Below are 16,021 nucleotides of genomic sequence, written 5' to 3'. Positions count from 1 at the left end.
CACTGTTTGTGCAGCAGCCTTATCTCAGGTCCCAGGGCTGTTATCTCTCTGTGTAAACACACGCTAACCATCTGTGATTTGTGTACATGCTTTTGCATATTACCTGATCTGCTCCAGGCAATGCAGACAAGCTGACATGAGAAAACACCTTTAATCCAAATTGGCAGTTTGTCAATTTTAAACATGCCTGGAAAAAGAAAATCTAATTTGTTGCAAACAACGAGAGCTATGAAGGAAGCCAAAAGTCACAGAGTTCTCTTCAAGCAGAACTGAGGGGGATCATCGACGCCAACAACACATGCATTATATAGCGTCGCAGCGAGCTGCTGAGATGCCGGAACAATTACAGGCACGGAGCGAAGAACAACATCAGTGCCAGCCCAACTTGAGAGCTGCTTAAATGCCAAAGCAGTCGGATCATCAATGCCAACAACACACTCATTATATGGCGCCACAGCAAGCTGCTGAGATGCCGCAACAATCACAGGCATAGCGTGAGGAATTAGTTCAGCGGCAGGCCAGCTTGAGAGTTGCCGAATCGCTGGAGCATGCAGATCATCAACGCCAACAACATGCTCATTATATTGCTTCCCAGCGAGCTGCTGAGATGCCGGAACAATCCCAGACGCAGTGTGAGGAATGTGTTCAGCGACAGGCCAGCTTGACAGCTGTCAAAACGCCGGAGCAGGTGGATCATTATCACCAACAATACACTCATATATGGTGTCCCAGCGAGCTGCTGAGATGCCCAAACAATCACAGGCAAGGTGCGAGGAACAAGTTCAGCAGCAGGACAGCTTGAGAGCAGGCAAACCATCAACGGCAGCAATTTGCTGAATATAGGCGGATCATCCACTCCAACAACCCGCAGACGAAGTCGCGGGCAGAGGCTAGTATACGGCAATATAAAATACTATCGTACAGAACAATATATAGATAGCTGTGTACATAATATCAATGTAATGATTTTCATGTAAAGTTACAGGGCATTATATTATAACCTACACACCATGCCATTGTAACTATAGCAAGAGCAGCCTCTAAAAGAGAGTATTACATTAGCTGTGACTTAATATCCGATGTATTTATTACACTGTCTATATGATATAAAAAGATAAGAAGGATAATGGTATGTTATACTCACCCACTGAAGCCCCTGCCCTAAATTCTTCCCTTGCAGTGGATCACTGTTGCTTCGAGCCCTTAGCGATCGTATTCTCCGCACTTGGACTGTGTGATACCACTGGGGAGGAAGAGACCGTACGGGACATGGGACATCACTGAAATCTGTAAGCTAAGGAGAAAGTGGCATTAGTTTGAGCCATGATGGAAAGAGTAAGAAATGCTCAGGTTAGTCATTTCCCTGGTGAAGACTCCTTGACTATTGTCCATCCACCTCCATTGCAGCGAAGTTCATTGTGTGATGCCAGTGCAAGACGACTACATTTTCCCAAGCCTTGTAACTTCCTAGAAGGAAGTCACATGATCCTGAGAGAAATAGTCTGTCTGCCCTACATACAGCTGCCTACCTATGCCCATCTCATCCTACTGGCCATATTCTCAGGGGAGAAGCAAGATTCAGAGAAAGACCAGGTTGTATGAGGTCAGAGTTAACTTGGATGATCGAAACTGGAGTCTGAATTATTTGGGGATCGAGTATGGAGAATGAATTAAATTGCAAAAAGAGTAAATTTCAGTGTAACTGGTCAGTGAATCCAAGACACTGTTTACACTGGTCAATAACTGTTAGACTTTTGGTTACTTCTAAGTGATTGGAACCATAAATGGTCAGTATGGAAAATCATCAATAAATAATAAAACTAAAGTATCATTAATAATACTGGCATTAAAATCATTTTTGTCAGAACAATGGCCAAGGCAAAGTTAGTAAACTGTAGTAATCTATAAAAAAAAATTAATTGTATTTAGGCCAGGTCTACACAAGGATAAAATGTCACAAGCCTGACTAAAGGGATCTATGATGCTGTTTGCTTGGGTGTAAAATATTAACATTAGGTCATGATGCTACGTCTCGGTGGGCTTACTATATGGCAATATTTTGCAACAAACTTTTTAGGCAAGTTGGAGCATTTTCAGCCATGGTCTTTCTCGATGAAACCTTTTCTAGACACTGTTTACTGGGCACACAAAGTGGCAGATTTATTGAGGCTGGCATTTAATATCTAAGGCCTGGTTCATGTCTGTGTTCAGGTTTCTATTCGGGGAGTCTGCAGTACTTTTCTCGCCACACGTTTTGTGGAATCCACACAGAACCCTTTATAGTGACAGTATATAGTCTATGGGGTCCGCGGGTTTCTTTACGTAACCATTTTTTAATGCGTACAGGTTTCCATTGGGGATGTCCCCATGCAGATTCCCCGAACGGAAACCCAAACGTAGATGTGAACTGGGCCTCAGCCTTAATAAAGTTTCAGACTGTTGCAAGGCCTGAGACTTCAGCCTCTTAATTCAGATGCACCCCCATGCACTGAAATGGAAGTCTACACCAGTTAGGAACCATTAGGGTCATTTTAACACATTGGTGGGCCCAGTGCAAAGGTTTTATAAGTGGGTCGCCCATCACCACTTAGAAATACCTCACTTGCACAAATTATAATGCCCTCTCAGTAGTTCCCACGGTCAGGATTTGAACCTGTGACCTGCTGTCTTGCCCGATGTCTCCTTGTTTCCTGAGCTATCCAGCTTGTTGAATAATGGCCTGTTGGACTTCTGTGTGGAGCCTACTCCTGAGGCTCATCAGCTGCTTCTAATGATTGGAACCCGCCCTGTATTAACCTGATTGGGTTGCCTATATATAGGTGACTCTGACACTTCCTGTTGTGTTGGTATTGTGTTCTGAATATCCAAATACAGCCTGGATACCTAGGGGACCTCTTTGCTAGAGATCTTCTTTAGTTCCTCGGAACTTTACCTGCTGGCTGCAAGCTCACCGTAGCTCTATACAGCTCCTGAACTTCTACAGACTCATATCTGTTACTTGCTCATCTGATCTTGGACTATACCTGAGCCCACCTGTGGGCTACCCACGTGCTGTCTCCAGCCTCCTCTGCATTACCCGACGACTGGACTCCTGATCCTGTGCCACTAGTATTGTGACACCCACATGATAAAATGCCCCTCAGTGGCCCATCACACAATGAAATTCCCCTACAGAGGCATCAGATTTTAACAGGTTTCCCCACAGTGGCCCCTCATTCACTAAGCTGTCCCATCCCAGTGGCTCCCCCAGTATCATGTCCCCTTTCCAGGTTCCCCCTCGCCCCAGTCCCCTTTCCAGGTTCCCCCTCGCCCCAGTTCCCTTTCCAGGTTGCCGCCCCCATATCAATCATATAAAAAAAAAATCTAATACTCATCTTTCCCGGTTCCCCTGTTCTCTACTGTCTGCAAATTCAGGGAGCAAAAGGCACAATATAAGTGACCTCACTACTCCCAAGCAGTACACTGGGAGAACAGACAGCGGTGGAATGGTGAAGCAGGGAGCGTATGGCTCCCTGCTTTACCATTGTACTCAATTCATCTGCGCCCAGAGGAAGCAAATGAGTTGTAGCTGTGACATAGTGGGGTGGACCAGAACAGCAAGATAGCGCTCTAAATGCAGGACTGTCCCAAGGGGTCCCTCACTACAATAGGGCCTGGTGCAAGTGTACCATTAGCCCTATGGTTAATGCGTCCCTGAATACCATCTACAGTACAAGTTTGTGAACACCCTGGTATACTTTATTATGGGTTACTGTGCACAGTTTAACCATAGCACAGCTATAAAGATACTGAATAATACAGTCATTTGACAAAAAAAGTAATGTGACCACAGATTTTTTAACACTACAATCACTGAGAAGAATTTTGATGATGTCATCTTTTTCACAACAGATTACAATTATAGTTTTATAATACTCTAATTCCATGAAACCCTATCAGATTTTTTTTCTCTCAGGTAGACACCTTTTACCCTAGGGTGTGTTCACATGGAGGAATGTGAGGTGGATTTGGGGGCGGATTTCACCCCCGAGTCTGGAGCAGATTCCTCCTGGAATCCGCCTCCCATTATTTTCAATGGGAAGCAGAGGTCGCAGCAGGATGTGGAAAAAAGAAGCTCGAGAGGCTCGAGACTCCCTTCTGATTAGTCCCATTCATCCAGGGCTGCTCAGGAGCGGGATGCTGCGACAAAATGTTGATGCATTGCATTGGCATCCCGTCACGGCTAGTGCGCGGTGAAAATGCCAGCGACAGAAAATTAAGAGAATTCCTCTTCATTTTCCGCCATGTACCATTTTAACTATCCAAACACTATTTGACACCATCTATATGCATCAAGTACTCAGAATTCAATCTCTGGTCAGTCAATTTCACCAGAAATCTTGTAAGTACTATTAAAAAAAAACAATAGATAGATAGATAGATAGATAGATAGATAGATAGATAGATAGATAGGAGATAGATAGATAGATAGATAGATAGATGATAGATAGGAGATAGATAGATAGATAGATAGATAGATAGATAGATAGATAGATAGATAGAACATACTGTATACAGTCTTCATGGTAAAGCCTGGTTGAAATGATCAGTTTATGACCTATCGCTATAGTAATGATATATGATCTAATAGCCATTTTAATAAGATGAGTAGATATTAAGATTGGATGAGTATATATAGCTAATTCAATATAAATAATGCAAAAATACATTCACATGCAGCACAGAAAGTAATAAACTACGTAATGAAGAATACATTCATCACCCATACCTCCAAGTTTTGAGAATCCTCATATACAGAAAAATCCTCTTGCTGACATTCGGGGACATCTCTCCCAGAGCCACAGCACACAGCATTGATACACAGTACTTCGCCCATTACCTTCTATGCTGCTCATACATTTCATTCTGCTTTGTCTTCTATATTGCCAGTACGCTATTCACATGACTCACATGACACCCCAGCTTCTAGCAAACAGACCCATGACTCAAAGCTGCCTTCCCACATTCCCTGAGATTCCAAAAACACACAGTTGTATGCATATAATGTAACATGAAAGCATTGTGCTTATAGATAGTATGTTTCCATAGATTTCATGTGTAACATGTCATTGTATGTATACTGTGACTGTGCTGTTCAATAAAATCATAAAACATCTACACGCAACCAGAACATGAAATCCATGTATGGTTAAAGCCCCACATAGCAAAATGGAACTAAAAACACACTATTTTTTTTTTCTATAGCATTTTTCATTGTTTTTTTGTTGCATTTTTCCTTCCATTATTAAATCTACAGGGACAGCAGTTTTTTCTGCAGCGTGTGGATGGGATTAGCCAGATTCTCATTCACTATATTGGCACTGCAAAACGCTGTGTATTTCTGGAATGTGGGACCTTAGCCTATGACTGCTAAGCTTTTCTGTTATTGCCATTGTTTATTGAATGCATCCTTTATGTGCAATAATAAAGTACTGTCCCAGGAATGATGTCCAACAGGTTTCAGAAAGTAGAGGCATCCATTCACCCATCACACCAATAAGGAGATAGGGCATTGGAAGAAGGCCTGGCTCACAATCAGGGCTGCCGTTTAATCCAAAGGTGTTCTTTTGTGCACACCAGCCAAGTTCTACCACAAATTAGGCCCGGTTCACATCTGCGTTCGGGGATTCCGCTCAATCCGCATAAAAAAAGCGGTTACCTTAGGAAACCCACAGACCCCATAGACTATAATGGAGTCCATGTGGTTTCCACTAAGTATCCGCATGAAAAATGCGGAGAGAAAAGTGCATCGCTTTTCTCTATCCATTTTTCATGTGAAGAAGGGAACAGAATGGCCAGAACACAGATGTGAACTGAGTCTTAAATAGGTGGCACAGGACATTTTATTATTGCAGCCAGAGCCTGGGGAAAATGAAAAAAACAAACAAAAAAACCCACTTACCTGTTCCTGGTGCTCTAGTGTCCTAGGCTGCTGTCCGGTCCCACTGTGCTTTGAGGCTTTTCTGGTGACCACCAAGGCCAATTAGTGGCTTAAGGAAAAGAACTGGGATGTCACCTTTGACGTCTACAAGTGACACCCCGTGTCCTTTCCTTAGGCCGCTGATTGGAGTTAGTGGTAACATGCAGCAGGGACCTCTGCTGGAAAAGCCCTGGGGCGCCACAGGGACCAGACAGCAGCCTGGGACACTATAGAACCAGGGACAGATGAGTATGTTTTGTTTTTGGTTTTATTTCACCTTTCTTGGCTGCAATACTAAAATAACCTGAACAACCCTTTAAGCTGGCCATATACTTTAGACAGCTGTAGGCATGTGTATATTCCAAATCCAAAGATGGGACTAAGCTACTGCCATTGGCTTATCTCTCCTAAGACCAACGTAACGCGCTTACTACACTCAGAGCACTCGGTGTCTCTCTTCTGTGTTTTACCGTGCTACTACAAGCTGAGATGAGTTGAGATAGGGCTAGTTCACATGGAGTTCAACGTGTACACGTTCCATCGCGGCTGCCGTGACGGGATGCCGGTGCAGTGCACTGGCATCCTGTTGTGGCATTCCGCAATGGATTAGGCCCAAATGAATGGGCCGAAGCCTCGCACTGTGGACACCGCGGCTGATTCAGCCACGAAATCCGCGGCAAGATAGGGCAGCTCGCTTCTTTTTTTCCGCTACTAGCAAGTGGAAAAAAGAAGCGAGCGGCTCCCATAGAAATCAATGGGAGCCAATTTTGGCAGCAGATTTTGCTAATTTGCATGAATATACAAGGGAATATGTTCCTATACAGCGGTAAGAAAGCCCAAATAATGGCCTACTAATACACTGGGAACTAGGAATAGAACTCCTCTTCTTTCAGTGTTTTTTGGGACTTTGATATTGATGGTCAACTCTCAGTATCTCTACCAGTTGATGTATGTCCCCATCATCGTTTACCAGGGACAGCGCCATACATTTTGTAGTGGCTATATATGGTACTGCAGCTCAGTCTATTCCCTAGAATGGCCCTTCAATCAATTTATCAGTGGGGATAGGCCATGAATATTGAAGTCTCAATCATTTTAATATTGCAAACAGGGACATGATGAAGAAGCAACCATTGCATTTCATGAGTACGTTTGATTCCTACTCATGATCACCAGCACATAGTTCACTATGGGGCTGCGGATTATCGACACCTTGTTCTGAGACTGGAAATGCTAAAATCATTAGACAATTACATTCTTACACTCAGGCTCTCCAGACCTAGTAGATGGGCCGCCATTTTTCTGTTGACTGCTTCCTTCACTTGAAATCAATTTCCATTGTATGTGCAATAGAGGGCGATAGTCATGATGCAGAAAGTTTTCCAAATAAGCTACATAATACATGTTGGAAAATATCCCCCACTTTACACTTGTACAAATACACTTGCCACCAGAAGTCTTGAAAGCCATGCAGATGAGTGACTGCGGCATGTGTACCAAAGGCTAAAGGTAGTCAGCGCCTTCATTCATCACCAGCACAGTGAAGGATGATGGAAACGTCTTGTAGATTTTACTACCACTAGACTTTCTACTTATAGAACATTTCTTCCTCTTTTGCTGCCAACTGAAAAAATACTTATCAGAAACTTCAGATGTTACATGATAGTACTCCAAAGAACGACTTTGTAGACGTTATATCTGACCACTATACGGTCACTATAGGGTCCCTGTAAGGTACCCTTGTACCAAATTGAAGGGATTAGGTGTCTTTGTGTTTCACTTTTATTTGCTTCCTGTGTTAATGGCGTGTCTCACTTATTTAAGGGAGTGGTATCAGTTTGCCTGTCTATTTGCTTATCATGCCTCCTGCGTCTGATTGACATTTCCTTCGCAGTTCTCTCGCTCCCAGATGTTATGAGGGAGATGTCAAACACAGGAGATGTGAAAAAGAAATCAGATAGTGTGACTAGGCTGAAGCTGCTCCCCGCCCCCTTGACTACTTAGGATAATTTGCATGTGACTTTTTATGCTTTCAAACATTTAGAGTTTCGCTTTGTTGCAATAGAAAGATTACAGAGGGATAACAATGAAAAGGTAAGTACTTTATACTGCACGGTCAGTTTATGAAGGAAAAAGCAACTGACAAGTTCCCTTTACATAGGACCTCTCACCATCTCCACCCATTCCAGTTCTTTGGATCCTTGAATAGGTGCTGTTCCACTGACTCCAGCATCTAATGGAATTTTTACCACCCCCAACCTTTTCTGAGAAATCACTGCAGTTAGTTTTGGTGCCTAATATGATAATTAGCTCTGTGCTTTCAGATGGGCGGTGTCAGGCAGGAGCAGACAAGGGGGACGTGATTCTGAGCTCTGACAGTGTCCACCTCAGACTGGATCTCTGAATCATGCCCAATTGCTTGCTCCTGCCTGAGACCACCCACTTGACAGAGCCTAAATGACATATTAGGCATCAAAACTAACAGCACTGACTGCTCGGGTACAGTGGGGGCTAGAGAAGAATTTCAACTGTGCCAGAATCAGTGGAAGAGCAGATAACTGGAATTAGTGGAGATTGTGTAAGGTCTTCTTTAAAAAGAACCTTTCATCACCTCCAACAAGCCCAGTTTTTACATCAGTTAATAGGCAGTGCTCCATTGATTTCGGTAGAATTGGAATAATTTCTCTAGCCATCACCATTCCTGAACAATCAGTGCAGTTAGTTTTGGTGCCTAATATGCTATTTAGGCTCTGTTCTGTCACGACACAGTGTCAGGTAGGAGCATACAAGGGGTGTGACTCTGAGCTCTGGCACTGGCTGCCTCTGATTGGAGCTCTGAATCACACCCCCTGCCTGACACTGCCCACCTTACAGTACAGTGCTTATATAGCCAAACTACCTGCCCTTGTTGCTCAGGAACAATTGTTGCTAGAGAGAAAATTCCAATTGTGTTGGAATCAGAGGAGCAGCCACTATTAACATAGGCTAAACACTTGAATTGTTGGAGATGGTGAAAGGTTCACTTTACCAAATTAAAGTTTTGGTTAGTCCAGTGACAATAAAGTATTGTAAACAACGCAGATATAACTATTCTGGTAAACTGAATTGTACAGAAACAGCAATCTTGCAGAGGAATTCATTGTGACAGACGCATTAACTAACGTCTCTCTACATTGATCTCATCAACCAAACCAAGTGATGAAAAATAAGAAACCTGAAACCAACGGTTAAAAATCGTCTGTCTGGCTTAGACCACAAAGTGACAACAGTTTTACTGAAACTGATAAAATGGCTCTTTGGCGGACAATAAAATATCTGAATTTATTTTCTCAGCTACTTAAGAAGCTTCAGTGATCATTTGGGCTTAGTAATCGTCTGTATTTACCAGGTCCCTGAGAACACCCACCAACAATTGAAACCAATGAGTCGTGGGCACATTACAGTCGTATGGAAAGAAATACTTAGTCTTTGTTCACACTGACTTTTGGAAACTGATTTATTCTGGCTCTATTGGAGGCTATGACACCAATGTAAGCAGACCCTTATCCATTCAAAATTTTCCTAAAAAAAAGAATAAATGCACCAAGTGATAGCAGCACACTACCAGGCTCTGTACACTATGTAGTGGCTGCAGTAACCTGGCATAGCCATTACACAGTGTATGGAGCTATCTGCTTTTTGCTCTGTCCACTGTGTACACCCAACCCAGAGGATGCATTGAACTGAACTGCATTGAATTGAATTGTATTCATTTCATGTGTCACACCCCCAATGATATGATATGATGTCCCATACTGTGGACAGGTCACCAATTTCCAAATTCTGTCAATCCCTTTTATTGTAAACCATCCCTTATTTTATTCTTACCTCTTCATAGCCGGTATGTTTTTGTTTCAAACCTATAAAAAAATATATATGTTACTGAATTGGAACATGTTAAATATCCAATAACGGCAAGCAGTCTCTATCACAATTGCCTGAACAGAAAACATAAAATCCAGTGTACTTATGAGCAAGACTTTCTGACTTGAACACATTTCTACCACGCGTTTTACATTCCGTTTTCTTTTTACATAATGGTATTATTATTGTGGTTGTCATGGGAATAGCACTGAAAATAGCAGAGCCTGAGGAAGAGACAGAAGGCGTATTTATTTTGTCAGGAGTGCAGCACTTATAATGGATTTCTACTGATCGCTCCGTTCAATTTATGCAAAGTATTTTATCTACAATGTGTATCAAGGCCGTAATCCCATGTGACTGGCCAGAAAAGAACATTTAGCAAGTTAGCACAGAGATTAATTACCTTCCTGGATAATTCAGACACTGAAACTAAAGACTACTTTCTGGGATGTTTTCTGTCTTTAGAAATAAGCATCTGTATTTCTCATACCCTCATATAGATGAGGCCATGAATGACACTACTTATCCGTCTCCTATGTTTATATCAGTGGCGTAACTAGGAATGGCGGGGCCCCGTGGCGAATTTTTGACATCCCCCCCCCCCCCGAGCGACGCCGAAGACCTTGACCGACCCCCTCCTACGCATTCCTGCATGCTCTATTATGCCCCATAGTGGCCCCTGCACACTGTATTATCCCCCATAGTGGCCCCTGCACACAGTATTATGTCCCACTGTGGACACCCATAAACAATTATTATACTTTTCAGACCCCAGAGTATAATAATCGGAGACCCAGGGGGAAAAAAAAAAAAACATAAAAAAAACAATGTTACCTATCTCCCGTCTCCTACGCTGTCGGCCTCCGAAGTAGTCAATCTTCAAAGATGCCAGACGTCACCTGACCCGGACGCAGGGTTATGAGACGTCAGACGACTAGGCCGAAGTCTGCACGGATCGTGGAGAGGTAAGTAACAGTGTTTTTTATGTTTCTTACCTCTCCTGGTCCGCCAATCATTATACTCGGGGGACCGAAAAGACCCCCGAGTATAATGATAGCCGCGGTAGCGGCTGTCACCGGGCCCCTAATGTCCCCGGCCCTGTGGCTGCTGCCTCTGCTGCTATAGCAGTAGTTACGCCACTGGTTTATATGAATACAGTTCAATGTAGGGCATTTTGGAAGGGGTTGTAAGTGGTCCATATAGTGGGCACACATCTGTGTTCGGTATTCCGTTCAGGGACTCTGCTTGGGAACCCCCCAAATAGAATACAGAACGCATTAACAAGCGTTGAGCAATGAAACCACACGGACCCCATTATTGCACGGTGTCTGCACGAATCATGCAGAGACAGCACTTTTGACTCATGACCATGATTTATGCAGACACCGAGCGGATAACACAAGGACGCCATTATAGTCTATGGGGTCGAGTGGTTTCATTGCTCACCACTTTTTAATGCGTTCTGTATTCCGTTCAGGGGGTCCCCAAGTGGACTCCCCAAACAGAATACTGAACGCAAATGTGAACCAGGCCTTAGTTGCTACACAGCCACTTTTACAGCAATATAAACTACATGGCCAATGTCTGCAGAGTAGTGCTGTCTCTATTGCAAACAATCAACATGAATGTGGTCATGTTGGAACTTGCATATTGAGGTTTTGATTTGTTGTGACCATCACATAGAGGTTGCAGTAACTTGTGAGTTAAATTTCAACCAGACTCATTAGGTTATGTTGACATGAATGAGGTGCAAAATGGCTGTGAAAGGCATGAATTTTTAAGGACCGTCTTGCACCTAAGGGGCACCCGTTTTCATTGATTCCATTCACCCGTGGATTCAAAACATATGAATGCATCGAAGGATCTGTGTGATTGAACAAAAATAGGACATGACCTATATTTTGACCGTTGACTATAAAAGACCATTAAAATATACCAGTTATGAGAATAGCCCCCAATCACAGACATTGAACAGCCATTTTGCTCCTCATTCGGTAGCCTCCTAAAAGTAAATCTGGTTGAAATTTAACTCAGAAGTTACTGCAACCTCTATGTGATGGTCACAACAAATCAAAACCTTGACTTGCAAGTTACAATACGACCACATTCATGTTCATTGTTTGCAATAGAGGCAGCACTATTCTTACAAACATTGGCCATGTAGTTCGTATTGCTGTATAAGTGGCCGTGTAACAACTAAGATGGATTGTTCAAGATCTCTGTGCCCACAATGAGGACTACCTGCACCCCCTTACACAATGCCCTGCATTCAACTGTATTCATATAAGCATAGGAGATAGATAACCAGTGTCATACATGGCCTCGTCTATATGTGAGTATGGGAAATACAGATGCTAATTCTAAAGACAGAATTCAGCCCAGAAAGTAGTTTTTGGCTGCCATGTCTGAACTTAATGTCTTCGTTCACTCACATGTCCTACGCCATCTTTGTCCATTTTCACAGACCTAATGGATCTGTTTTTAACTGATGTAAAACTGATTGTCATCCATTTCATGTCCACTAAAAATGGATCAGAAAGCGGGGTCAAAAATAATAGACCAATGAAATTCATCTGTTTTTTACATTACGGAACGGACGTAAAGCCATCAAAAACAGCACTATCGTGTGCTAGAGGCTTTAGGCTACAATCATATGACGGTGAATAATGGCCATGTGACTTCCATTTTTTTTTTTTTTAAAGGACATCACATGGCAGCATTCATTTTAGTGTCCGTTAATGGGGCTATTCACACAACTGTTATTTGGGAATCAGTTGTATGGGGGATCCGTGAAAACCGGTGACCCTCAGGTACAAGACGTGTTTCCCAGTCGTTTTGCACCTCTTTCGTGTGAATCTAGCCTAAGTCCTAACAGAGACTCCATTACATAAAAATAAGAGGTACTGCTGCAGAATTTAAGAGGTTTGCATTGAATGATACATTATAGTAAATCCTCAGATGTGAGCAGCGTTATGTCCGGTAATATCTAAATACATACTTCTACATAACCAGTACTTGTGTGTCCTCTCTCTATAACATAATGTCTTCTCTCTAGCTTTACATTTACATCTCATTCTGTGGTCTTACCATAAGGTTAGATGGTCACGACCAAAATGCAAAACAGCTGTGAAAAACATCCATTTTTCACACCCGTCTTGCACCCGAGGGGTATCTGTTTTCACGGATCCCCATACATTTCAGGACACGACCTATATTTTGACGGTCCATCATACAGTCATGAGAATAGCCCCCATTTCACTGTCATGTGAACAACTTCTGACTTGGGGCTATGTTTGACCTTTTTTTCACTCCCTATATACAATCATGTGGAATCTTTTATAATCTGCATCTCAAAAACATCTTCAGAATCCGCCATTTTAAATATCAAGGCGGGATCAAAACCCCCTAACTATTGTCTTTATTCTTTTCCATCTTGATCACTGTATTACACCTTACATGTCGGTCTTCCATTTACCAAACTCTACTCTCTCCAATCTATCCTGAATATATTATATTACTATGTGGAGGTCACTGTGCGGGGCCCCTTCACTAGTCACATCGCACACCATCTGTTTTATAGTAGCCATGTAATACAGGGTGTAATAACATTGTATGGTTATTATAAAACAGATCCTCTGCAAGGTAAATAGTGAAGGGGTCACAATGCTCTCAAAAGCACCACAGTATTCTCAAAGAGTTGATCAGCGGGGGCCCTGGGTGTTGGACCCCCACTGATCTCTTACACCTGTTAGGACCCAGCAGATCAGCTGTCTTAATCTGTAATTTGGTCCGGCAGTACCGGCACTGATAGCTCTTCACCTGAGACACAGATTGTGAAAGCCAACAGTGCGCTGAATTCAGCGCACTGTCGGCTTTCCAGCGGTATGTAAAATCACATGTGCCCCAACTGATGAAAGGTCCTTTTTAAAGTTCCCCTTCATCTGCCACCAGCTTACTGTCCGCCTCCATCTGCCACAGGTTAATGCCCCCCCTTCATCTGCCACAGCTTAATGTCCCCCTCCATCTGCCACAATTTAATGTCCCCCCTTCATCTGCTACCAATTTAATGTCCCCCCTCCATCTGCCCCCAGTTTAATGTCCACAGAATCCTAGATGGTTGGGAGGTATGCATCAGCAATCCTGAATGGATAGTTGTGTGAGACATGAAGGCAAAATAATTGAATTGATGTAAGTTCACAAAGATAAGTTTAGCTGATTTTCAGTTATTTTGTGCCTTAATTTTTATTCTACAAATTTGCATTGCCTGATGTATAATTGGTTACAGTGTGTGAAAAGGTTTTATCCCCATCTCATTCAGTGTGTATGGAAACGGATTTGTAGAACACAGTGCGACTTCCACCAATGGCGGTATAAGGTCTTGCTCTGGTGCTCAGACCCCACCCTTCGGTTAAGGGTGATAAAAATGCAACAAAAAGTGGAAATCCAGAAACCAAGGAGTGTCTCAATTAATTAAAACTTAACTTTTACTGAATTCATGATGAAACAAAAATACAAAACGCTAAAGGTTGAAGGGAAGCATTACTAGGCAACTCCTGGGTTGCTGGATTTCCGCTTTCCACTTTTTGTTGCATTCAGTGTGTATAGCTAGCATATACACCAGGAAAAAAAAACATGTGCAAAACAAATCTATTGCCTAAGGCGAATAAGCACCAGCATACCTTTTTCTTATTGTCAACTACACTTTCCAATATAAGGACATTCTGCAAAAAACATATACATGGATGGATTGACAGATCAGCCAGAAAGTGCATCAGAGGCGGACCCCATTTACCTACAGACACATTTGGGAATTTGGACTGAATATGCAGCAGTCCTTCAATCTTGGGTTGATTAGCTAATAACGTATATTACAAAAATGTTTAACAATTTCCCACCCCCCAACCCTGCCAATACAATAGCAAAAAATAACATAAAATGGGAGCTACACTTTAAGTGTAACACATGTAGTAGCTTTAACAAGCTTGAGATGAGTCCGGGTTCCATCTGTGGTGGCTCCTGGCACATGCCCATTGTGTCATTGAAGCAGTAGAGAGGGTGGTGAGTGGTGAGTTTTAAATTTAAATATATATATATATATATATATATATATATAGTTTCTCTATTCATCAGTTAAAAACCTCAAAACAAAACTGATATACGTTCAAAGAAAACAAACCGTCTGCGAGATAAGATAATCTTATCTACCCCTTAGCTTTTATGAAATAGGGTATGTTAAAGTACATTGTGGTTAGAAGGAGAAATAAAATAGCCGCTAACAATTCCATATGTACTGTATGATTATATGTATTAATTGCACATGTATGACTGCTGATATAAAACATGATTGTGATGCTCAGATGTAAAGGAAGTGAATGGAATGAATGGCAATCCATGAATATCTTCTAAGTAGACTCTCTCCTGATTCCTGTATTGCCCCAGCAATAGCCTGCAGAGAATCTCAGGTGTGATGCGTATAAGGCCGCGGCCCCACGTGCTGTAAACATTGCAGAAAAATCTGCACAGTGGAAATGTTGTGATCTCTAAAACAATTGCGGTTTTTGAAATCGAAGCTCGTCAATGACACCCATGGAAACGCTGACGCTTTAATTGAAGCAGAAAGTCCGCGGAAGAAACGTCTGAGTACTTTCTGTGAAATGTGCAGCAGGAAAAAACGCAATTTGTTTTGCACCGCAGTTTTTCCCGCAGCTCTTTTTTTCACTATATGGGACCTTAGCCTAAGGGTGCATAGATTTATATTACCGATAACCTAGGAATCCAACAATCCTTGGACACTGCAAATTCTTGTAATGAGTCTCAGGCTCCGTTCCCACGGAGTAACACGCCACTCATTTAGACACGTAAACACGTGTCAGAGCAAGGCGCTTCAAAACAGATCCCATTGATTTCAATAAGAGGGGCCGGCTTAAGCACGCTACACATTGAAATCAATGGGAGGCTTTATAACCCATTGATTTCAATGGGTAACGTGCGTAATCTGGAACCAATTGAAGTCAATGGGATCTATTTTGAAGCGCCTCGCTCTGACACGTGTTTACGTGTCTAAATGGGCGGCGCGTTACTCCGTGGGAACAGAGCCTAAGAGTAAGTTTACACGCGGATTTTTGGTCAGGATTTTGAGGCCGTATCCACCTCAAAATC

The 16,021-nt window shown here is 42.5% G+C and overlaps 1 protein-coding gene across 2 annotated transcripts in view; it reads right to left on the bottom strand.

Moving 5' to 3' along the window:
• CDK15 (cyclin dependent kinase 15) overlaps positions 1-16,021 on the bottom strand; it is a 96,981-nt gene that overhangs the window by 77,845 nt on the left and 3,115 nt on the right. Inside the window, exons 2-3 of one of the 2 annotated variants that reach the window (XM_075284340.1) lie at positions 9,827-9,858; positions 1,145-1,294 (exon numbers count right to left, since the gene is read on the bottom strand). In XM_075284340.1, the coding sequence (XP_075140441.1) occupies positions 1,145-1,294; positions 9,827-9,858 (182 nt within the window). Of the gene's footprint in view, positions 1-1,144; positions 1,295-4,768; positions 4,890-9,826; positions 9,859-16,021 lie in introns of those variants that run through there. The other variant, XM_075284341.1, reaches the window with a different exon arrangement.

Source organism: Leptodactylus fuscus, chromosome 8 (assembly GCF_031893055.1).
Source record: "Leptodactylus fuscus isolate aLepFus1 chromosome 8, aLepFus1.hap2, whole genome shotgun sequence".
Lineage (NCBI taxonomy): Eukaryota > Metazoa > Chordata > Amphibia > Anura > Leptodactylidae > Leptodactylus > Leptodactylus fuscus.
This window is presented reverse-complemented; position numbering and strand designations above follow the sequence as displayed.